At 46.2% G+C, this 25,209-nt stretch overlaps 1 protein-coding gene across 1 annotated transcript; it reads left to right on the top strand.

Moving 5' to 3' along the window:
• Positions 1 to 1,600: 1,600 nt before the first annotated feature.
• Positions 1,601 to 21,412, top strand: fyco1b (FYVE and coiled-coil domain autophagy adaptor 1b). The gene is made up of 18 exons (XM_030115270.1): positions 1,601 to 1,671; positions 3,990 to 4,099; positions 4,726 to 4,832; positions 5,614 to 5,739; positions 7,554 to 7,660; positions 8,602 to 8,745; positions 8,999 to 9,095; positions 9,177 to 11,549; positions 12,874 to 12,966; positions 15,312 to 15,430; positions 15,588 to 15,755; positions 15,870 to 16,004; positions 16,369 to 16,607; positions 17,271 to 17,412; positions 17,885 to 17,968; positions 18,297 to 18,507; positions 18,611 to 18,720; positions 19,733 to 21,412. Exons 2-18 carry the CDS (start codon positions 4,024 to 4,026, stop codon positions 19,806 to 19,808), a joined length of 4,407 nt encoding a protein of 1,468 aa, XP_029971130.1. The 5' UTR covers positions 1,601 to 1,671; positions 3,990 to 4,023; the 3' UTR covers positions 19,809 to 21,412.
• Positions 21,413 to 25,209: the final 3,797 nt, after the last annotated feature.

The following is a 25,209-nucleotide window of genomic DNA, read 5'->3' as shown; positions in this document are numbered from 1 at the left end:
GAGATGGCTGGCTGAGTGGGTCTCCAGACTAGGAACAGAGAGCGAGAGTTAGTGCAGGCACAGAATGCTGTGAAGGTACCAGCACACATCTAACTGACTGCAGAAGGTGCTACGATCCAGTGCCGGCAACAAGTCAGGACACCACTTCAATAGTGGCGACGAAGACGACGCAGCTGAAACCCATCTTCAGAGATGAGCCGGTCCCACACTTCCATAAACAGCCTTCCCAGCACCGCCCACCTGAGAAGAGACAGAACAAACCAGCACACAGCGCCCCTAAGAGGACACTGATGTGCGGGACAGACAGTTCATGAATATTTGTATTAAAGAAATCAAGCTGACCTTGTCAAATATCAATTAATATATCCAGTAATCCTTAGTTGATAATCTATTAAGTATGAAGAAAAGAACAGAATTATAGTGACTTCATATTTAATTTGTAATTAACAGGTCTGTTTTCATTTTATTTGCATTTTATTAAAAATACCCTGTCAGCCTTGAATAAACAGTTAGGAATATCAGGAATTCAGTTTATATATTTTGTCAAATATAGTTTTAAAAATTATTTGGAAAGTATGAATTTGCAAATTATTTTATGTTAAAAAAAACAACTCTAGTGCGACATCAGTTGTTTGTTTTTTTAGTTGTTTAATTTTCTGAAGTACAGTATGTGTCGTAAAAAAATTTATGGTTTTTGCAGACTAATCCATGAAGGATCAAGTTAATTTGTCAAAGTGAAAGTATTTTTAAACGGACTGTTTTCAATCTGTTCATGATAGAGCTACTAAATTGATTGATAGTGTGTTGTCCATGTCATCTGACTGAGCTATCAAACTATAGACACTGTCATAATTGAGGTTTGTAGTTTACAATACTAACAGAAGTGTCGTTAAACCCAACTAACAACTGTGATGGTAATGCAGACAACAGTACTCGCTCTCTCTCCTAAACAGAGACAACACATAAATGAGTTTCTTCAAACAAAATTATCCAACTATCTCAGTAAATCCATTAAATGTAACTTTATAAACAACACATAAACTTCACAGTGCAACCATATTATATATTCAAAAAGAGCTCAGCTTTGTGTGACATTATGAAGTGTACCTGACATAAATATGATTGATGTAATAAAAATCAAAGAACAATGAATTAAAAGGATTGAACAGCATCAGATGATATGTATTACTTGTAATATCTTAGAAACTGATTTCTCTCTCTCCCTCAATTTCACACACACACACTGATTATTTTGCTCTTCATTTGTAATCTTACTCTAGGAATTTTTTTTATATATGTGTACATATATATATATGTGTGTGTGTGTGTGTGTGTGTGTGTGTATATATATATATATATATATATATATATATATATATATATATATATATATATATATATATATATATATATATGTATACATGTATTTTTTTGTCAAAGACAGTGAAAACGTCTGCCTTTAATTATATTTCAATAAAAACTGCTGTATTTCCACCTCCATTTGAGCTGTTTGTTTACGCTCTGTGTCTCAGCCTAACTTGAGCAGGTGTCTGCTTCTGCTGATTGGTCCAATGGGCTGTCAATCACGTCGAGGGCCCGCCCACACCGGCAGCACGTCCCGGCTCCAGCAGTCAAAAAACACTGCACATTCCGGACACTTTCACAAGTTAGGTACGTTTTTCCGTCATTTCTACACGAAATACCGAGTCGTGTGTGGTTTTACTGGCGGAGGGCCGCGGGTTGTTCTCCAGGAGCCGTCAGAAGAGAAGCAGGACGCGAAAATCCGTCCTGTGCGGCTCCGCTGAGGCTGTCAGCCGCTTCAGGCTTCATCCATCACTCTGCTGCTGAATCATGGCATGAATGGAACAGTACTGACGGACTGGAGCCGTTTACAGTCCCGTGTGTGTGTGTGTGTGTGTGTGTGTGTGTGTGTGTGTGTGTGTGTGTGTGTGTGTGTGTGTGTGTGTGTGTGTGTGTGTGTGTGTGTGTGTGTGTGTGAGTGAGATAGAGGCTGAGATAGGGTGACAGGTGCACACACACACACTAACACATCTTTATATATATCAATCGATCTGTCTAGCTATCTAGTACCTGTCTGGATTTATATCGACACATTAAGCTCAAAATTAGTAACACCCAAGGCAAAATGTGGCCATAAAGTTACTTTCATCCACCCATCAGTCGTCGTCGTCGTTGTTGTTGTTGTTGTTGTTGTTGTTGTTGTTGTTGTTGTTAAGTGGTAATGGCATAGGCTTCTTCCAAAAGATAATAAAATCATGTACAAGAAGAATCATTGTAGGAATGAAAAGATGAAATCTCAGCTTTTGTTTTACATTTGAAGAAAAAATGTCATGTCCAAACTGCTCTTCTTGGTAATCAACAGAAAAGCCTTTTATTGGCCTCAGCCAAACTCTTCCTATATTTGCTGCATGTCTCCTCTGGCATTTTGACCGTTTTCAGCAGTGAGCTCCACCGGCTTCAGGCTGGAGGGTTTTTGCTGATCCTCAGCTCCTCCACAGGTTGGATTCCAGTCTGGACTCTGGCTGGGCCGGTGCAGAACCTTCATTATTTCTTCTGCTAGCCATTTCTTCACCACTGTGGAGAGTTTTGGGTCGCTGCCATGTTGAAATATCCTGAATGATTTTGTTGTTCAGAACCTTGATGTGTTGCTCTTTTTTTTTCATCATTACTGTTTACTGATCAGACTCCCTGGTCCATCGGCTGAAAAACACCCCCAGAGCGTTAAGTTCCCTCCACCTTGGTTGACAGTGAGGATGGGCTTCTCTGAGTTGAAGGTGTCTCCTTTTTTTTTTACAGTAAACAAAGGATAAATCACTGTGGCCAAAAAATTCAAGCTTCATCTGTTCATAAAGCTGAAGACCAGAAGCCTTCTTCTTTGTTCAGATCAGCATTTCCAAAGAACAAACAATCTTTAGTGCATTATGTCGAGAAGTGTCGTCCTCCTGGTCTTAGTCTGTAGAACCCAGCGGTATTCTGTGTCTATTGGACTGACCCTCTGAGATTCTCTGCTGAACATCTTGCATTTTGCACTGTTGCCACTGGAAGTTGAACACGTAGATATGACTTGTTGAGCAGCCTCGGGTCCTCAGTGAGCTCCTTCATTAGTGCTGTCAGTCCACAAACCAGCAGCAGAGAGCTGCTGTTTTTCATGTGTTGAGTTGATGAAGACAGCTGTCCCCAGTGAATCAGGGAAATTAAGGTGCTTTAGAACAGTTTGGGATGTGTGAACTTTAGATTTTCTCAGAGACTGTGGCACTTTTCAAAGTGTGTGGATCAACTGGGATATGCCACTTTTTGTTCCAATGCAAATACGAGCTCCACCATGATCAGAGATACTTCTTGTACTTATTCTTCTTGTTTTGTTATCTTTTGGGAGACACCTGTGTCATTTCTGATCAAAGAAAACCTTTATGATACATTGAGTCAAAATTCGCCTGAGGTATGAATAATTTTTGGCTTTGCACTCGCGCGCGCGCGCGCGTGTGTGTGTGTGTGTGTGTGTGTGTGTGTGTGTGTGTGTGTGTGTGTGTGTGTGTGTAACCCTGCTTGAAGTTCATTGAAAGCTTTCTGGTGGTTTCAGTGTTTGATCACTCTGAAGTCGGTCTGCCTCCTCACTCAGTGTGCGGTGTGAGCTCACCTTCATCACACACCAGCACATCAGTGTTCGTTTTTCCCACTAACATTCATCTTCGTGCCAGGCGGCGCATCAGTAAATGTGCAAATGTGTCTTCAGTTCCTCTGAAAAGACACGTCTTTAAGACGTTGTTGGGAAGATCAGAAACATGGTGTGTGACTTTGTATGTCCGCGTAAATCCACTAACAAGGAACTAAGGTTCTGCTGAATTCTGCTTAATCTTCTCCTGAAACACAGAAAACAAGAACATGTTTGTGTTTTATGTTGGCAGCTTTGAGTTTGTGTCTGTTTGAGGAATGTAAAGTAATTCCCATTTCTCTGTATCTGTTTGAAGAATTCCATGACTGCATTGCCTTTCTCTCCCCACCATGGCTTCCTACTCTTCCTCCTCCTCCTCGTCACTCGGAGACAAGCAGCTGCAGAGGATAATCAGAGATCTACGTGGTAATAAACGCTTTACACACTCTGTGAATTCAGGTCAACATGGCTTTCCTCACCTGAGAAGAACCCAACAGATTCTCCAATACTTCAAATAATCTTTACATTTAGATTCAAGCTGTCATTTTTCATCTAGTGGTAGGAATTGTTTAACATTTTAAATAAGAATAAAATAACTATACAATGATTTTGCGTTTAGTATTGTGAATACCAGAATGCCTGAAAATCATCTGATTAATCATATTGATACTCACAAATTTGTTAAATAATCTACAGATGAACCATGATGAAGAGCCGTGATTACTGTAATAACATTAACACCTTAGTTGTTTTTGTCCATTTAATTGAGTGAAGTGTCACTTCATTTCAAAGACTGTTAACTGGAATTTACCATTTGGCCATTTTAATGCAGGCCCTGATACAGAACCCTGTCGAACTCCATGATTAATGATCATTTTAATGAGTCCTGATACAGAACCCTGTTGAACGCCATGAACAAAGTTCATTGAAAGGAACAAAGTTTAAAAAGTCTGTTAGCTATTATTCAAACACAGCTGTTGATATCCCAAAGTCAGTCCGTTTTAAAGTGTGTGTTCCAAAGTCAGTCCGTTTTGTGTGTCTTTGATCTGTAGACGCTGTGCTGGAGTTGAGTAAAGAACACAAAGAGTGTCTGGAGCCCGTAACTGATGACAGTGGAAACCTGCACAAGTTCTTCTACAAGCTGGAATACCTGCTGCAGGTACGGTTTCACATCAACACCAGCAGCATTTAAAGCTCTGGTCAGAGTTTTCCTGATTTAAATCTGAATACGTCTCCAGATCAGAAGTGATCATTTGGAATCATGTCGATCAGTTGTCATCTAAAATCCATTTATTTAATTTTATTTATTTATTTATTTATTTATTTATTTATTTATTTATTTATTTATTTATTTATCTTGCTTTTGGGGAAAATAGTATATCATCAAAATGTGATTAATTGAGATTAATTAATTACAAAGCCTCTAATTAATTAGATAGATTTTTTTTTAGTTGAGTCCCACCTCTCATTTATATACATACTGGTTTTAAAACCTTTAAAAAATGGTGATGAAAAGCCTTTAATGACACCATCGGAGCAGCACCAGCTCGCTCCCACTCACAAACCTCCTTCACGCTGACCTTTGGCCTGGAATGCTCCGAGCGGTTCAGGGTGTTCCCACTACCTGCTTGCATGTCAACACAGTTCTTCTGCAGTGAACATGTTAAGCTAACTAACTTGGGAAGCTAACTAACTGTCTGAGGGTCACTTCACTGAAACCTTAACTGTACAGCTGCTCTGTTTTCACTCAGCTGAAACAGACACCTGGAATTAAGACTGAAAGAATTCAGACTGAAGTACACACTTTATATTTGTTAACTTTGAAGTTAAGTTCATTTTAATGTCTTGAAGTTTGTCAGTGGTATTTTGGCGTGATCCAGCTCCATCCTGAAACGGTTTGGAGCCGTGACGTGTGTGTCACTCCACCGTGTGTGTCTCAGTTTGACCAGAAAGAGAAGACTACCTTCCTGGGCCAGAGGAAAGACTACTGGGATTATTTCTGCGACTGCCTGATTAAGATCAAGGGAGCCAACGATGGCATCCGTTTTGTTAAGTCCATCCCCGAGGTAATCCCCCTGCAACACACACACACACACACACACACACACACACACACGCACTGTGTCACCATGCAGCTAATCCTCAGGCTAATTCACTCTCCGTCTCTGCGTCTTCCTCCTGAAACCACCTAAACGGTAATGTGCCATTCCTTGAACTTCAGCCTGCTTCGCAGTTCCACTTTTGCGTGCTGCCGTGTTGAATCTTCCTGTAAATGTGACGTTCTTTAGTCTGGTATCGGGCAGGTGACCTTTGGGTTGCTTTAACACCGCGATCAGAGGTTGAAATTGTGCGGGACGTTGTTTCAGAATCAGCGATGAATGTTTGACCACACTTATTGTCACATAGATGTTTTATTCTTTTGTTTCTGACAACATGTCTGATAAATTGTCTGAGTTGCAGTATGTCTGTTGTCAAGGACGTGTTCAAAAAGTCACATTTAGACTTCTTTTCAAATGTGTAAAATCTAAAATAATATGAAGTTTGTATTATTTTTGTTTGTAAATGTCCTTTTAATCTCTGTGGCTTCTTAGTCTGTAAAATCAATTTTTTTTTTCATGAAATGTAGAAAAATCAGTGGCATTTACTGTAACAGAAGCCTTCAGTCAGCAGTAGCTGATCATTTGATCTGAAGGTTTGTGTGTCTCCGTCAGAGACGGTCACGGACGTGTTTGACTCTCTTGCTCAGATACCTGAAGATAAGCACACGGCACTTTGCTCGGCAAGAATTTAAAATGAATTTAAAGATGAAATGAAACAGGTCTGTAGGGAAGCTCGTACCGTTGGTGTGTGTGACCACACGCTTGGATTATCAGATGGTCACTCTCACTTCCTGAAACCAAACTTTCTACTTCAGCTGTGACCTGCGGACCTTCAGCTTTATTTCAGGCTCAAAACTTTCACCTTATTTCTACTTTTCCCTTTATCGGTGAAGGTTTGTCCGTTCAATCCATCCTGCAGCGACTCTCTGTGCACCAAACTGTGTTTTACTGGAATTTACCGTCATCACAGCCAGACGGGTGTTTCCATTTTGGTCAAAATATTGTTGCATTGTAGTTTTATTAATCAGAATTGTTGGATCGTTAGGCCCATTAGCAGTGATTTGGTCCCTCTCACTTTTCACGAAGCTCAACACACACCAGTGTTGTTTTTGGTGGATGTGGCAGAAATCACAGAGCAGGATTCTGAAGTGTGCGAGTCTTTTGATCAGAGCCTTCTGTGCTGAATGAACAGAGCCCTGAGACTGTAGAGACAGACGCTCTCCTCCTCGTCCTCTACACAGCAAACACCCTGAAACTCTGAAATGAACTCATCGCCGTACTGAGGATTAGTGTGTTTATGTCACAGTTAGCTCCTGACTAGCATTGAGCTAATGCTCGGTATGAACAGGGCTTCTTCTCCTCCTGGTTCTCTGGTTCTGTCCTCGGGTCGCAGACATAAAGATCCTCCAAACGGCGTCCTTTTGCTCCATCTGTCCCATTTAAATCCCTCCATCTGTCACCGAAGAGCCCCAGCTCACACACTCAGCTCGGATGCTTCCTCAAACTTAGCTTAGCATCTAGCAGCTCATGTCCAGTCAGTCATTACAGCATTGTAAATAAATCATCTCAGTATTTTCAATCCTTTGAAAATTAATTTTGAAACACTAAGAAGCTAGAACAGCGTGGTGATGTCCCAGCCAGTGCAAGGCACCAGTTAGAGAAATGGAGGCGGATTTGAATAGTGTCTGAAAATAAAAAAGTCTTTCTATCATCTCCGTCCGGTCTGTCCATCCATGTGACTGTGTGTGTGTGTGTGTGTGTGTGTGTGTGTGTGTGTACAGTTAAAGACTTCACTGGGAAAAGGACGAGCCTTCATCCGCTATTCACTGGTTCACCAGCGTCTGGCAGACACACTGCAGCAGTGTCTGATCAACCAGAAGGTTACCAGGTGAGTGGACACACACACACACACACACACACACACACACACACACACACACACAGATAAATCCCATGATTTGTGTGTGGTTGATTCCCAGAGGTGTGGTAGTGTTGTGAGGAAGTGTGAGTGTCTCTTCCTCTTTTCTCTCTCATTTCTGTTTTCACCTTCAGACATTCAGCTTCAGAATAAAAACACAGCAGTACCTGGAAACGGCTCACTTCCTGCCTTTCATCCAAACAGAATGCTCTGAGATGAGGGCTGAAGTAACACTGCAGGGGCTCAGCTGCCGGGGTCTCCACCTCTCTGGTCCTGGAGGGCTCTGGTCCTGCTTGGTTTGCCTATTTCCCTGCTTCAACACATTTAATGTAATGAAGCCATTAAGCTGAGTTTGTTTGCAGTTTGGTTCTGACTGAAATATTGGTTTCAGATGTGTTGAAGCAGGAGAGTTAAAACATGCAGGACAGGAGCTCTGCAGGAACAGGGTTGGAGAACACAAGGTTGAAGTCCACTTTATTTGTCCTAAAACAATGAGAATGAACTCCAACAACTAAGGAAAAAACACATAAAGGGAAAAACACCTCTCTTTACCTATCTTTCACCTCTCCTCCACCTTTCTTTCACCTCTCCTCCACCTTTCTTTATCTTTATCTGAGCTCCGAAACCTTAAAACTCATCTAGAGCCACAAAACATGTTTCGCCTCTAAAAGAAAAACTCCACCTCTCCTCTTCACATTCAAGCTTTGTTGTTTTATCCAGAGGGTAGTCTGTCATCTGGTAAACAATACGAAGACTGGGTGGTGCACACACTAGCAGAAGACATTTGTGAATATGGACTGAAGACCCCGCTGCTGAGGCTTTTAGAGCTGAAAGCTGGATGAAGTGGCTGAACACTCCCCGTCGACAGGTTGAGCTCCATTGTGTTGTAACGTTTGCATTTTGATGTGCAGCGACTGGTATTACTCCCGGAGTCCCTTCCTCAAGTCTCACCTCACTGCGGACATCATTAACCATCTCTACGAGCTCAACCAGATCCAGTTTGATGTGGCCGCCAGGGGCTACGACCTCGATGCTGATTGGCCAAAATTTGCAAGGTAAGCGCACAATTATTGTTTAACCTTTTCAAGGTAGCAGCTTCCATTTTCTAGTTGGAGTTCAAACCCCAAATTGATAGAAGTCAATGAATATTGTGCCTGATCTAAAATTAAGAGGCAGGAGTGTTTCTAACCTGAAGTATTGTAAATTCGCTAAAATAAGTAAAAAACAAAAAGTAAAGCAGGTTTGGCCACAGCTCCGAAGCGCTGAGTGACGCTTGGCTCTGATATCAGCTGCTGTGTTGTGTTGAAGGCGAACGTTAGGAAGTGGCTCTGCAGCCTACCTGTGGAAGCCTCCCAGTCGCTGCTCCAGCATCAACAGCCTGGTCAGCACCTACTCTCACACACAGGTACATGTACGACCCACTCTGCTCTCACACTGTGTGACGTTGACAGCACCTGACCAGAGCTTGCTTTTCTGCACTGTCCAGGCTCAGGAGTGTGTTCCCGTCCCAGAGTTGGCTCACTGTTTCCTGGGAGAGCTGGGAGAACCTTCTCCATGCAGCATAGCAGAGGATCTGCGCGTTGAGCTGGACAAGTCCGAGCTCAGACAGCAGGAGCTTTTGGTGCAGATTCAAGAGTTAGGGAAGGAGGCTGCCGAGCTCAAAGCCGTGGTCAGAGACCTTCAAGGCCAGTTATCGGCTCAGAAGTCCAACGTTTCTGCACCTGCAGCCTCCCAGAGTGACCGTGGCGTCGGGGATGAGGAGAGGATAAATCAGCTTCAGAGCCGCAGGGACTTCATCAGCACGGAGCTTCAGGACAGACTCACAGCTGCTGAGCACAACAACATGGAGCTTCTCTCCAAGCTGGACGAGGCCCTCAAGGAGAAGGGGCAGCAAGCTGCCAGCTTCTGTGACTCGGCCTGGAAAATCCAGGAATTGGTGGATAAACTGAAGACTGTGGAGGAGGAGAGGCTGCAGGCGAAGACAGAAGCCGAGGACAGGACCAGGCACTCTGAGCGTCTGTCACAGGAGCTCAAACTCAGGGAGGAGGAGCTGAGGAGCACTGAGGAGCAGCTGGCCCAGGTCAAAGCTGGAGCCCGGGACGAACGGGAGGAGGCGCTCAGCCGGCTGGAGGAGCTCCAGAGTGCTGTTGGTCGAATTCAGGGAGCACTAACACTAAAAGAGAAGGAGTCAGGAAACCTGAGAGCTCAGCTCCAGGATCTACAAGCTTCTCTCGAGTGTCGGGAAAGACAGGCAGAGGAACTGAGGAAGAAACTGCAGGAGGAGAGAGAGAAGGTGGAGCAGACTGAGGAACACGAGGGCCTGATCGCAACTCTACAGAAGACTCTGAAACAGAGAGAGAAGGAGCTAGCTGCCAGTTCAGAAAGAAACAAGGATTTAGAGGAGAAGCTGGAGAAGATGAATGCTGAGAAAGAAACTCTGAGCTCTGGGTTGGATGGCGAGGAACACCAGAGCCTGGAAGACTACAGAAGTCAGTGCAGCAGTCTGGCAGAGGCCAATGCACACTTGCTTCAGGCAGTCAGGAGGAGTGAGGAGACCATAGCAGAGCTGACTCAGAGCAGAGCCGCCATGTTGGAGCAGCTGGCATCTCTGAAGGCCTCTGAAAACCACCTGAGAGCTCGAGTGGACGCCACTGGTTTGTGTGTAGAGGAACGAGAAAAGAAGCTTTCAGATGAAAACCAGCGCTTGGAGGAAGCTCTCCAGAAGATGCTCACCAGTGTGACTGATTCAGATGTGAAGGTAAAAAGGTTAGAACAGGAGAACCAGGAGCTTCGAGAGATTCACTCCTTGCTGAAGGAACGGGCCTTCACAGGTCAGCAGGAAGTGGACTCACTCAACACCAAAGCTGACAATCTGGAGAAGAACCTGGCAGCTTCCCAAAGAAGCCAAGCAGAGCTATTGGAGAAGCTGCAGGAGTCAGAAGCTAAGCTCAGGGAGCAGACGCTGAGGTGCAGTCTGCTGCAGGATCGAGTCGAGGAGCTGGAGAGTCGAACCAGAGACGCGCACGACGAAAAGGGAGCTGCAGAGAGCAACGAAAAACTGCAGAAGCTTCACCAAGAGCCTCCGGACGCCGCGGAGAACAAAGACGCCAACATCAGGCTGGTGATAGCTCAGGCTCAGCTGGAGCTCAACCTGAGGGAGGTGACCCGCCTCCACGACGAGGTGCTGGAGCTCCGGGCGCAGCTCCTGGCGGGCAGCGAGGAGAAGATGAAGGTCCAGGCCCTGCAGGAGGTGACGGAGGCCTCCAGAGAGGACCTCCGGCTTTTAGTGGAGCAGCTCAAGGCCCAGGTGGAGGATCTGAACCGCCGCCACGTGGATGAGATCCTGCGATCTCGGGAGCGTGAGGAGGCTCTCGTCCGCGAGCGCGACGGCGAGGCGCAGGCCCGGGCGGGCCTTGCCGCAGAGGTCACGACCTCCAGGGAAGAGCTGGACAAGCAGAAGCTGCGATACGAGGCCTCGTGCGTGGAGAACAGCGAACTGAGGGAGGCTCTTCACAGGGCCAACACGGAGACGGCAGAGCTGGGCGTGCACGTGTGCATGCTGACGGCGGAAAATGAGGAGGCGCGCCTGCGCTGGGAGGGCTTGTCAAGCCGGCTGCAGGAGCTGGAGGAGGAGGCGGCGCAGGAGGCTGAGAGGCTGAACACCCGCATGGAGAAGCTCTGCCAGGAGAACCAGGACCTCCACAGTCGGCTCCGTGACGACGAAGAGCAGAGCCTGCAGAGCGAGCTGAGCCAGGCCCGACTGGAGATCCGAGCTGCACAGGAGGCGAGCAGCGAGGAGGTCCTGGAGCTGCGCTCGCAACTCAGCAGGCAGACCGAGTGCCACCACAAAGAGCTCCAGGTCAGCGCGTGCTCGACTCGGGAAGTTAGCGTTTAGCAGTTAGCATTGTGGAGTGTTGGAGTGGGACTTTAAAACTTCAGTAAGTGAAGTGAAGCAGATCTTTGAGCTCACTGTGGTGATGAGCTGTGCCATCTTCTCAGCATGTTAAACTAGCATGCGCATGGCTAGCTAGCAGCAGTTAGCAACAAGCGTCAGCATATTTAAGTTTTCCATCACTAGTGACTGCACAAAGCAGTAACAGAGGGATACACTGAGCAGAACTAGCATGTTAATGATGGTTAGAGAGGTCACACTGAGGTGGGTTCACAGATGAGAGTAGACTTAGTTTCAAAGATAAGAACATCAGTATGATAGTAGACAGAAACCCCTTCAACACATCTAATGAAGTGGTTCTAATCAAGGAATAATTCACTCAATGATGCTCAAATCTGGTTACTGGTTTGTTCATTGTCTTGTTGAAACACCCATTTCAAGTACGGTTCTTCTTCAGCATGAGGCAACATGACCTCTTCAAGTGTTTTGATCCATGACCCCTGGCATGTGATGTCCTGACACCCTAATTAAGTGAACCACCCCCATACCATGATGCTTCCGCCACCATGCTTCAGTCTTCAGAGTGCATGGTGGCTTCAATCCAGTGTTTGGTATTTTGGCATTTGGCGTGTCTTTTTTAACAAAAGTGAGTAACAGACGTTTGACTTCGACTTTTTCGAGAAAATCGTCCATGATACCTTTAAGTTTCGTTTTGTCCGCCATTACTCTGCCGGATGCTTAATGAGCAGCAACCGAGCAGTATTGAGGATGGATCTTCCAGAAAGTAAGAAAAGACCGGCTTCTAGCACTGCCACAGCTCCAGCACAGACCCCACCAGGCAGAAGAAACTTAAATTTTACTCGAGCGCTACTAAAAGAGCGAGGAAGGAGAGCCCCTCTTCCGTGGACACAAGCCACAGGCACGAGCGTTTCATTAAGCTGCAGTTACGCCCAAGGCCTGCAGGGGCCGCTGTTTCGCATAAAACGTGCAAACTCCTTAATGCACCTTTCAGTAGCAGGTACCACATGCTGCACTCAAAGAGGATAATAAACTGTAGATTTAGGAATGAGGTGAAGCCTCTGTTGTGTCTTCTTGAGAGAATTCTGTCTATTTGTTTTTGCCTGTCTGTCTGTCCTTTCTTTTCTGGGGTTTTACTTTGTCTCGAGTTGTTGTCTCGCGGTTCCTCCGTCAGTCTTTACCGTCTCGATTGTTCTCTCTCTCGCTCTGCATTGTGTTTTCTCTCTTTCTTTGGTTGGAGTGTGATGGACGGATGATGTCTGTCTTCATGCAGAGCGTCACTCAGCAGTTGCAGGAAGCCAAGCAGCAGCTGGAGGAGGAGCAGGAGAAGGCAGCCAGCATGGAGGACAGATTCAGAGTGCTCCAGGTGAGAGGGCCACCTGCAGGTTTCACTCAGACAACATTCAGAGACAACAGCCAACAGCAGTCGTTCATAAAGCTTTTGGTCATTCAGAGTTTTCATCATTATCAGCTGGTTATGTGTGCACTAATTATGACAAATACTTATTGGGACATTCTGATAATGTACACCTAAGATGAAGATCACTACAATAAAAGACAAGTATTACCTCAAAACAAAGGTTCTTTTCCAAAGACCAAGGAGGTATTTTGTTATTTACCTGACGGTTTCGGCAGCTGTCAGCTGTCTTCTTCAGAGTGTCACAGATGGCGCTGTTCTCCCGCTTCCACTAGTGGGAGAATAGCGCCAAAACCTGTATAAATCAGCTGACAAGATACGTCACAACAACATCACGTGACACTCTGAAGAAGACAGCTGACAGCTGCCGAAACCGTCAGGTAAATAACAAAATACCTCCCTGGTCTTTGGAAAAGAACCTTTGTTTTGGATTATAACTTGGAAAGACCAATGAACCTTTTTGGACAAGTATTACCTCATATGGATGAGTTGCTCGTTGCTCCCAGCTCGTTGTGCCGGGCTCAGAAGTTTCTCCAGGATTGTACAGATTCTGTCGACCACATCCTTCCAGACACTGCCCAGGTCCAGCTCCACATCCAGGTCCAGGTCCAGTCCCGCCACAGAGCAGCTTCTATCACACCTTGTTTAGACCTGTTAATGCACCAACACTCAACACATAAGAAGACCACCACAGACTGCTAGAAGGTCTGGATGACTGCTGCACGCCGGATGATCTGAATCCAGCTCTGGGTTTCCTTATGGTGAACATCAGTTCTCGTGCTGAGCACAGCTTGGTCTCTCCGGTAATCTGGAAGGCAGGGATGCCATTTTTAACAGTCAGATTATCTTTTAGAATCCTTCCTTTAGTGGATAAAGTATATAAAAGTTGCACATATTTAATGATTAATAGTGTTAAAATGTGTCTAAATATGAGATATTTTCCTCTGTGTTTATATAAGTGGTCACAAATTCTCATGGAGTCCCTCAGTGTTATGAGTTAGGGCCTGTTTCCACCTAGCATCAACGTGTTTCATGTGATCAGATCCCAGTTGGCACTGAGGGAAGTGTGACCAGCTAATCAAAGCACTTTCACTCAAACCACCTACAGAGGTGTTCAGAGATGTAATCAACCACATACACTTTGTAGTGCGACCAAATGTGTCCCGGGCAACAGCGTAAAGGCCTGTACACACTATATGATTTTAACTAAAACTAACGGTATTAATTCACAAATTGCCACACTGTACGTCATGGATCTTAAAACCATTGACTATGACGTGAAGTTTGCGCTGTGCAGACTGTACCATGAAGACACGAGCTGGATCTCAGTCAATGATATACTTGAGTCGACGTGAAAGTGCAAGAATAAAAAGTTAAAAGGATGTGCTCTCCAAAGCATCAACAGTGTACCAACAATCACTAGCTAAACATGAGCAGCTGCTTTACTCTTGCTGGGACGGAGCCTAAGAAGACACAGCCGACGGCCCGTATAGACATAGTCAGATAACACACAGGTAGTGGACTGTGCCCAACTGGACACAGCCTGATAAGACACAGCTGGTGGACCCTACCCAACTCCTCACTCACAGCCTGATAAGACAGCCGGATGGCCATACCCAACCGGACATTGCCAGGCAAGACACATCCGTTGCACCGTACCCAACTGGAAGGAGCCAGTTATGCCTTACAGCAGTCTGGAGCTCTGCAGAGACTGGAGGTCTGGTCAGATGAGTCTGTCCAGCAGTAGTTTGTGTCGTCTTAAGTGCTCGCCGGACCCATGTGGATCAGAAGTGCTTATCCCAAAGCTCTTCTTGATACTGACACATGTAAGCAGTCTGCTTGAGCAGTGTTTCCCAATCCTGGTCCTCAGCCCCTACTCCCCTGCCCTCTCTTTAGAGCAGTATAAAACAGGCATGTCGTGATTTGCCTACATTTACACAAATTTTACCAATCCTCCAAGGACGCTCCTTTTTCTGTTGAACAGGTGATATTTGCTTTTTTTCTGATTGTCTTTAACTCCTCATTGTCAGTTTTAAAGTCCAGACGTACTTTGGTGAGATATTGTGAGAAGACATGCAGATATTGGGACATTGCTGTAATGCTGAGTAGTTTTGGCAAAACCAAGTCAAACCTGTTAACCGTGAAATCCGAAGCAGGCGTTGTGACGGATCAAACGCAGCATGTTTACAGCTCCCATCCCCTTGTTTCCAGTTGAAGTAATCATAATGTCGCGGTCTCATGCACAAATCCCACAGAAGCAGAAATACTATGTGTTTGTGCTGTGCTGATCGCAGGCTGAGAATCAGAGATGCTGCCGACAGATTGAGGAGAAAAACATCCAGATGGTCGACTGTGAATCTCTCATCCGGCAGAAAGAAGACGAGATAATCCGCCTCAAAGGGAATTTATCAAGGTGAGACACCCTGTTTATAACCACACGTGTTTGAATCTGTGCGTGATTTCTTTCTCCATACTAGATCTAAACTCTCTCTGCATGTTTCCTCCTCCTCATCCTATAATGGAAAGGTGTTGATTGGTTCAGAGGCATGTGTGTTTTGAACTGCTTTCAGGTCTGAGGAGGGTCTCAAAGTGGCTGAGCGGGCCTGTCAGGAGCTGGATGAAAGTCTACGGAGGCTGGCTCAGGACAGAAAGAGCATTGATCTGAAGACAGCTGCGGAGCTGGACGATCTTTACCGCACTAAAATCAATCTGGAAGAAAGGCTGATTGAGCTCATCAGGTATTATTCTCCTCCCGGGCTCTTCATCTCGTCTCGTCTTTTGACGTCCTCGGTGAGGCTGATCTGCTCCACCTACTGACGGAGTGCTGGTTCGATGTGCTTCCTGTGGTGCAGGGACAAAGACGCTCTGTGGCAGAAGTCTGACGCTCTGGAGTTTGAGCAGAAGCTGCGAGACGAGGACGCAGAAAGGAACTTCTGCTCAGGATGTCACACCCAGTTCAGCTGGTGGCTCCGCAAGTACAGCTGCAGGTGTGATGGAGTCCCAGCCCTCCACACAGCATCCACAAACAAACACAGACTCACGCCTCAGAGGAAAGCAGGGCGTCTTGTTTCTGAGGTGAAGGAGCTCCAGATCCATTTGAGGCTGCAGAGCCGCAGATTACAGTCCCGAGGTTCCCACTCATCACCAGCAGAGAAGTTACTGATCAATACTCTGTCAGACACTTTAGCTCACAGTGGTTATGTTGTGGCTAATGGGCCTTTACTTTCATCCATTCGTCAAAAAATATGTCCGTCTACGTTCCATGAAATCCAGTCAGTCTGTGCTCGCAGTAGCTGAAACAATAATAAGAGTTGTTTGACTTGATGCCGTTTATCGTTCTGCCCTCCTCAGTCTGTGTGGCCGTCCCTTCTGCTACTACTGCTGCGGCAACGCCGTCAGCACCCAGCAGGGCGGCGGCACCGAGCGCTGCTGCAGGGACTGCTACACCCAGCACAGCGCAGTGGTGGAGCGCCACCCGCAGGGGGACCAGGACCGGGACCAGGACCAGGTCCAGGACACCGAACGCAGCACACCGGGGACGCCGCTCAGCCGCCTGCTGAGGGCCGGGCTGTCTGTGAGCGGTGCTTCAGGTGATCCTCAACACACACACACACACACACACACACACACACACACACACACACACACGCACGCACACACACACACAAAGGTCCCACGACACTCTCCCAGAGTGATATGTTTATAATTTTTACTGAACTGTCAGACCAGACTCTGATCATCCAGATTCACATAGAGAAGATTAAATATTTAAAATGAAAGTTTACGTTTTTGGATTTTCATCGATATTCTCATGACCGTCCATGGTCATAAATGACTACAGTGAGCTTATGGAGTCCCTCAGGGGTCAGTGTTGGGACCAGAAGTCTTTATCATGTCCTAATGGTCTCTGTTACGTCTCTCATGTTATAAAAATGATTTATTTGCTGATAACAAAAGTGTCTTCTGTTGTGAAGACTGATTGGATCATGTGAGGGATCAGCTCTGATGTAACAACATTGAACTGTCTGTAAATGTGACCGCTGTGGTTTGGTAAATGCTGGCATGATCAGGTTCATTGACAGGCTCCAGTCTTTTATTGAACTCACCAACTCACATAAAATATTTACAATCCAAAGGACAAGGAGCATCTGACTAAAGCATGATGAAAGTCGTCTAAAAGAAGAGAGGCATGCGAGCTGTGTTCTCCCGGTTCTGACGGGTGTTTTCAGAGGGATCTGTGTGTTCGTTCTCAGGGACGGATGAGGGAGAGAAGCTGGACGACGGCGTCTTCGACATCATCACAGAGGAGGAAGTGAGCGGCGTCCAGGTCCAGGACTCCCCGTGTGGAGCGCCCGCCTCCTCTCCCCTGACCGGACAGCAGGGGGCAGCACAGCTGTGAGCAGCTCTCCCACATGCTACAGCCGTTTCCTCTGCTCTGCTCACCTTTAAAGAGTTCAGGAGATTTAAATCAGAGGAAAGCTGAAAGTTTTTGTTCAGATGTTGAGTGGTTCAAAACGATGACTGGATTAATGATTTAAGCAGCTGAAACTGTTCATATGAGGCAGTGTTGACGCTCTGCTCTCAGTCTTCTGGGCATAATAACGACTGGTGTCCAGTAGAGGGACACGTCAGTCGGCTACTGCTGACCACTTGTAATGAAGTCAGACTTTGATTTACATGTAGAAACAAGAGATTCACAATCCTGGATCTCAGACAGGTTTAATAATGACTGAACTACTGAAACGGCATTGATTTGAAAGCATTTGTCAGGTGTACGTGTGTGTGTGTGTGTGTGTGTGTGTGTGTGTGTGTGTGTGTGTGTGTGTGTGTGTGTGTGTGTGACCCTTTGCTGTGTGGTGTGTTTCAGAGCAGCAGATGTGACTCCAGAGGAAGACGTCATCCGAGCCCTGCAGGACGCAGAAATCTGTCTGCTGAAGTCTGGAGAACTGACGTGAGTTCCCAAACTGTCCAGCTGTCTGCTAATGCTAATGCTAATGCTAATGCTAACGCTTTTACCCGGATAATCGTCCTCCTGAGTTCTTTCAAACATGGAGACTCAGTGTTTTAATAACCTTGTCTTTTCCGTAAAAAAAGATGAAACAGTCAGCACACAAGCAGACACATTTCTTTGTACAAAATGGAACCCTGAAACAGGTTGAACACCTGGAGAAAAGCTCCTGAAGCCGTGTGTGAAGGAGGTGTGGGATAAAACGTGGCGGATGCCTCTCCACCAGCAGTGAGTTGTGGCGTCCCATCCTAAAATGTCCCGCTTTTTCTAGTCTGGCTTCTCACTTCACGGTGGAGGACATCTCCGGCTTCGGGGACGGCTCCAGGGAGCTCTTCGTCAAGTCCAACTGCTACAGCACCGTCCACATCTCCATGAGGAGCGCCGGGCCCACCGTGTGCTGGACCTTCACCTCCGAGCCCAAGAGCATCTCCTTCAGCGTGGTGTTCAGGGACGGCGTGGACACGCCGCTGGAGCAGGCCAAGGTGGGTTTCTTCTGTGTGTGTGTGTGTGTGTGTGTGTGTTAGCTGCATGCTGCAGTCCACTGAGCCCCCCCTCCTCCCCCTCCTCCCTGTCGGGTCTCTGCAGGTCCTGATCCCTCTGACTCGCTGTAACTCCCATAAGGAAACCATCCAGGGGGAGATGAAGGTCAGGAACCCCGGAGAGTACACACTCATCTTCGACAACTCCTTCTCCAGGTCAGTCCCGAGTCTCTCTGACCGTAAAGTCACCTCCTGCTCTTTAAACTGGAAATCCAGAGATATCCAGCTGTTGCATGCTGGGTAACCAAAGGCTAACTGACCATGGTAGCTGTGAGGATGGTAAATGTAGCTGACTCCATGCTAACTGGGGAAATGATTGACAGTGTGTGTCCTGATCCCTCCTCCATCCTGTCACACCAGGCGGATTCTTCACTCTGAACAAAGACAGACTTTGATCGCCGTTTACCAGCTGGCAGTAACTTCACTGTGAGCTGTGCTGTAGTCGTTAGCTGCTCTGACCTGACTCCCTCAATCATTATCAGGAATATCATTTTTTCAACAGATTATCTTTCAGAAGGACTCTCCTCTCCTGTATTAGAAGGACTCAAAGAGGTAAAATTAATAAAAACAGGACAAAATAGTTCATGACTCACAGAAAAGACATCAAGAAAAAAAACTACCAAGAAAGAAAAAATGGCTGCAACAGATTGAAAATAGCTGGAAACAGTAAAAACTTCTAAAACTAAAAAGATTAAAAAAAAAAAAATTAAATCAAACAATTCAAACAACTAGAAGAGTAAATTATGAGATTAGATGAGCTCAAACATTTTTTGATCTTCAAATGAAGTTCCAGCTGCAGTGCAGAAACAAAACGATTAAATATGTATGATTATGGAATGTTGGGTGAAGCAGGTTGAACCCTGGATGAAGACGTTGTTACTACTGATCAATTTCCTGTTGATCAATGTAAATGTAGTTGTGAGGTTTTAACTCCAGATGTCTAAAACAGCAAAAGCCCCGGAGGTTCCACATGACTGGGATTGGCTCTCAGTGTCTCCAGAGTGAAGAGAGCGTCCGCCACCCGTTCAGACTCCATCCGGGCTGCATCCTGCAGGTCTGACCTGTGGCCCCCCCCCACCTCCTTCCACCTCCCTCCACCCCCCACCTCCCCCTCCACCCCCCCACATCCCCCTCCAAACCCCCCCCAACCTCCCTCCACCTCCTGCAGGTTCATCTCCAAGAGGGTCCTGTACCAGCTGAGTCTGGACCGGCCCGTGGTCTACGACGGGAGCGACTTCCTGTGAGCGGGCCGGGCCGGGCCGGCGGCGAGGCGCTCAGATGTCCCGGAGGGAGGACGAGGCCAGGTGGAGGAGCAGGTCCTGAGGAGCAGCTGGCTTCAGTCCAGCAGACATCACAGCTGTTTCCTCTTCTTCTGGGCTCTCTGGACTTTGTGGCGGGATCACTGCAGCAGATGAACTCTGACCCCACACGACAGGAAGCGTCTGCCAGCTCCAGTCAGTTGCTGCCCTCTACTGGAGCCTGAAGGAAACACTCCTGCTGGTCAAACCTGGAACTGCACTCACTGCTCCAGTTCCCATTTTCTTTCTGTCTTCATGGTTTGGTGTTTGTGGAGGTCCTGCTGGGTGAGCTCAGACGTGGAGGGACAGGAGAGAGAGAGAGAGAGAGAGAGACCAAGCCAACGTTAATAAGGTGATTGAGCGGGACAAAAGTCCAGCAGGGATGGAAACCGTCAGCCGTCTCAGTCAGTCACTCAGACGAAAGGCTTCTTTCTGAAACTACTGCAAACACTAACAGTTAATACCAAGAGAAAATACAGTGAGAGGAAGCTGGTGGAACACTGATGAGAATCCAGATGTGTCGGCATCATTTGCTTGTAGAATGATTCAGCTTTTGATGATACCCACAGTGTGCATTAGGGGGCAGTGTGGAGTCCCGCTGCCTGAGTTTGCTGTGTTTTTTGGCTTTAGAGTGCAAGTTGGATGGTTTGGATTGGTGAGATAGATGAATTTGTTTTCTGAACGACAGATCTTTAGTTTGACTGCTTTGAATGTTTGGTAGTTTAGTATAAATAGATACTGTTACCCAGCTCTGCAGTGGCTTCATGAGGAGTTCACTCAGTTATTTTGATATAAACCTTCATTTTTTACAGTGATTTATGCTGCACACCCTTTAAATGAAAGAATATTTGAGTCTCCAGCCTTCGCTTCAGCGGAGGAATGTTTCCAAAGTGTCTTGGTAAGAAAAGCAGAAGGAAATCCAAATAAAGAGCAGTCTCGGTTCTGTTACCTGCAGCTTTGACGTGAGCATAGAAACTGCTGAAGAGTCATGATGAAGATGAAGGAACAGGCAGTGGAGATGATGCAGATGATGACGCTTCTGTTTCATGTTTTACAATCTAAACTGGGTCAGTTCCTGCTTCTTTCTCTCTCCCTGAAAAGAACCAGGCTGCGGTGTGTGTGTGTGTGTGTGTGTGTGTGTGTGTGTGTGTGTGTGTGTGTGTGTGTGTGTGTGTTTCTATTGCAGAGTCCATATCTGATTTGAGAGTGTCATCCTGCTCAGAAACGTCATTTTCTACTCTGAGGAGTAGAAACGTGGAGCTTTTTGTTGAAAATGTGTTGCTGTTTGGAGACAGACACAGATCTTTCAGTCAGTTGTGCTGTGAGTGTCTTTATTGTACAGAAATAGTCAACTACTAATGTATAAGCTGTTGCGACTATAAAATAAAAGAGAATATTAGAGATATGCTGAACTATGTTTTTATACAGACTTTAAAAGAAGGATGTTATAAATGTACTTTAATACACTGAAGTGTGAGTTTTTATTTCTTCCAGTGCTGCTGTGTGTTCCACTTTGAGTGTGTTTGTTCATCGAGCCTCTGAGACAGTGAAGGTTTCATCTTTTATGATGTTCAACTGTTAATAAACTGTTAATAAACTGCCTTCATGTCAGTGTGTGCACACGCGGTGGTATTCGTGACTGGGGAAGGCCGCGTTGCGCCCTTCCCCAGTCTTATGGCTGCTGACCACCATTAACGGTAGCCTCGCTGGTGAAAGCCAGAGAATTCTTCAGTAGGGCCACATGCTGCTGCTGGTGGCCCTCTTCTGAGTATGAGTCCTGTGCTGCCCAGACTCTGTCGCAGTGAAGCATGGTCCCGTTGCTCCCTCAAGCAGGTGAGATCTATTGTCCCAGCATGGAGATCAAGTTTGGCACTCCAATCCTCACCGACTCCATTTATGCATTTGGCTTCTGGGAGGGCAGAATCGCTGCTGAGCAACTGTCAGGATCACCCTGAAGGTCAAAGCACCATCCACCCGGCTGCAGTAGAATAGCATTTAGAAAGTTGTAGAGTGATGGAACATCCACAGGGGGGATCTTGTACTTTGCCCAGTCCCCACAGTTTTGGATTCTCACAGTGTATGTGGCAGCAATATCAGCCCGGCATCATAGAGTGACTGACAAATGGGATAACTGGGTTGACCTGGTGTCAATTTTCTTTAAGGGGCTCTGAGGCCTCACCCCCATAGAGCACCATGGGCTCCTGTATGAGACACGTAGTAGGTGCTGGAGGGCTTGTCTCAGCCTCCCTGTGAGCCCTTGGTAACAGTGGAACTGCAGTGGGAGCCACGCAAGACTACATTTTGCTGGCCATTTCCTTGGCAAAACGTGTGGGTAAGGTACACACTTCACCTATGAGCCCATTATACCTGAGGTGGCATCTGGACATTAGGGGTGTCACTCTAAGTCCAACCATTGCCCTTTTCCCAAAGGTGCTGTCGCATCAACAGTCTATTCAGTCTATATGGCTCGCACGATATGACTCTCCATTGAGCCTTCCTTGAGAGGGAGGAACACCGGTGCCCAGTAAGAGCCCTGGGATGCAATATTGATGTGACCACGGGAATTCTTACCTCCAAACAGCCTTGGTCTGTTATGGAGGCCCTGGCGGACACTCTGACTTCCCCAAGCAGCGCTTATCCCACTGGTGGTGAACCGCCCGCTACCATCGGGTGCATCATGCTGCCACTCAACCAGAGTGGTGTCCACACCTGGGGCCACCCTGAAGGGAGTACCCTGGATGACATATGCGCTGTCTCCTGGGTGACGTCGGCAGCTTTTTTCTAGGTGGAACGCCACCACTCCCCATTCACTGGGCATGGTCCTTGTGGGTGTGGTCCTTGGCTCTGCAGAAGCTTCTCAGTGAGGTTAGTCTCTGGGATTCCTCCTGACAACCTGGTGTACGTCATTCAGTGCTTTCAGCACCACCTCCTGGCGGTCAGGGGGGATGAAATAGAATGAAAGTTACAAATGTAACAAAGGTCCTATGAGTCCTGGATGACCACCAGAGTGCTCTGTCACCCAAAATCTGCGTGATCAAGTGAGAGGAATCTGTAGGAATCGAACCTGGGGTTGGACACCAAAACCTATTGTTGTTCCTAGGTCACCCAGGGGCCATAAGTGATGTTGTTGGTACACATAGTCGAAGTTCACATGCCTGACAGGAACATTCAGTGTTTTCAGGACTGCCTTCTGGTGGTCATCCGAGATTCGTAGAACCGTAGTTACATTCGTAACTTTCATTTTATTGTCATTGTCAGTGAGGTCTCCTTGTAGAGGTGGAGTGCAGTGGACTGAAGCAGGCCACAGCGATGAAGCCTCCCAGCATCAGACCCACTGAAGAGCCGTGGTGTGTGTGGGTGTGTGTGTGTGTGTGTGTGTGTGTGTGTGTGTGTGTGTGTGTGTGTGTGTGTGTTCTTGTATTTCTATCCTTGTCGGGGCCAAATGTCCCCACAAGGATAGCAAAACGTGGAATGACGTGCCTTGTGGGGACCTTTTTCCGGTCCTAAGTAGGAGAAACAGTGTTTCTTGTTGTTACTGAAAAAAGTAAAAGTGCAAAAACATTTCTTTAGGGTTAGGCTTTGTTGTGGTGTGGGTTAGGGTTAGGGTAAGGGTCAGGGTTAGGGGCTAGACATGAATGGGAGTCAATGGACGGTCCCCACAAGGATAGAAATACAAGACTGAGTGTGTGTGTGTGTGTGTGTGTGTGTGTGTGTGTGTGTGTGTGTGTGTGTGTGTGTGTGTGTGTGTGTGTGTGTGTGTAGTGCTTCTCGTCCTCTATTAAAACCTTGTCCACATGATTTGGACCTGCATGACACCACATTATCATAACTGAATAAAAGATGGAGGAAGGGCGTCTTCACTCAGAGGACACCACCTGCAGTGTGTGTATGTGTGTGTGTGTGTGTGTGTGATTGCGGTCAGCGGTTCTTCTTGTATTGTAAATATTCCAGCATGTATTTGCATTCTAAAGCCACCACTAACACCTCAGTCTGTGTATCATCTAGAATACTGCCTCTAGTGGAAGAGTGGAGCTACACCATTCAGATGACCCCCGTTATGACCACAAACACCAGAAAGAGTTTTTTTCTCTTTCTCATCGCGGGTGCAGACCCAATGATCTGAGCCAGCTTCAGTGAGGCTGCTCGACCAAGCTGCTGGACAGGTGAGGATGACGGAGGCCACCAAACCACCCAGTGGCATTCATCTGTAACAGCCAGAGATTCTGATGGACATTTACAAACAAATGGACACATGCTGCAGGCTGGTCAGTGTGCTGTGAAAACCCTGCTGTAGAGGGAGACAAAGCACTACAGTGTATTGCAGGACTCAGCACTGCTCATGGGCAGCAACCTAAACATGACTCATAATATGGCTGAATTGTATAGAAGAGACTTAAATAATCAAATAATATCAAAACAAAATATTGATTTCATTAACCCTCTATAGAAATGAGAGGTGGCTGACAGTATATAATACTTGGCTTTACAGATTAATTTCTGTTGTCTGCATTTCCCTAATGGACAGTAAAAAGCAAAAGGTCAGGTGCCATTAGAAAGAAAGATTGTAACTGATATCATGACTGCCATTGCAGAAAATCACAGATTGGGAAATATGTTCACTCTGCAGATTAGCACATTGGTTTTGATGTAAAACAAATAAAAGTAATGTTTCAACTTTTCTAAAAGGTTTTCCAAGCAATTATTTTGAGAAATTAACCAAATTACATCAGATAGGCTTTATCCCAAAGAAGGAAAATAAATTGAAAGACTCTTGGACACAGATTACGAAAAGGTGCATCTTCGGCCAAAAACCAAGCATAAAAATGGAGCGCAGCTGTTTCTGAGTTGTAGACAGGTGACCTTAGATATGTATTATTACCTTATGTTTATTATGACCATAGGTGTGTATTCTTCTCAGAGACTGCTCATCAATCAGCCACCCTGACAGAAGAGGTCAGATCTAAAGCTGTGACACTCAGCTGAAATCAGGACATTGTGCCACATTTCTTCACAGACAAAAGCAATAATTAAATTCACATAGTATTGAAATAATCAAATCAGCCTGTGAAGCGTCCCTCAGGGATTAATTGTAAAAAGAAACAATTGTCATTTTCAGTATCTTAACAGACAAACACTATAGATCAGATTTTGTTCCCTGATGTGAGACTTCAGTATTGGCCACTGATGGCCTGACGTCTGGCCGCTATGCAGCCGTTGACGGTCACCGAGGCGCTCCTGGTAACAGCCTGTTGGCGCATGACCTCCACCGACAGGTGTGGTCTCTGCTGTCAGCAGGGCACACTGCCCTCTAGTGTCAACATTTCAGAAGCTCTTTGCCCTCATTAAA

This window comes from Salarias fasciatus, chromosome 18 (assembly GCF_902148845.1).
Source record: "Salarias fasciatus chromosome 18, fSalaFa1.1, whole genome shotgun sequence".
In the NCBI taxonomy this organism is placed as follows: Eukaryota; Metazoa; Chordata; class Actinopteri; order Blenniiformes; family Blenniidae; genus Salarias; species Salarias fasciatus.
The sequence above is the reverse complement of the archived record's forward strand: the minus strand, read 5'-3'. Positions and strand labels throughout refer to the sequence as shown.

What these genes read in the sequence shown, in the direction of transcription:
- fyco1b (XM_030115270.1), top strand. Translation starts at nt 4,024, where the DNA reads ATGGCTTCCTACTCTTCCTCCTCCTCCTCGTCACTCGGAGACAAGCAG. An exon ending in CTCAAAGGGAATTTATCAAG is followed by an intron (nt 15,431 to 15,587) that starts GTGAGACACCCT and finishes AACTGCTTTCAG; the next exon opens with GTCTGAGGAGGGTCTCAAAG. An exon ending in TTCGACAACTCCTTCTCCAG is followed by an intron (nt 18,721 to 19,732) that starts GTCAGTCCCGAG and finishes CACCTCCTGCAG; the next exon opens with GTTCATCTCCAAGAGGGTCC.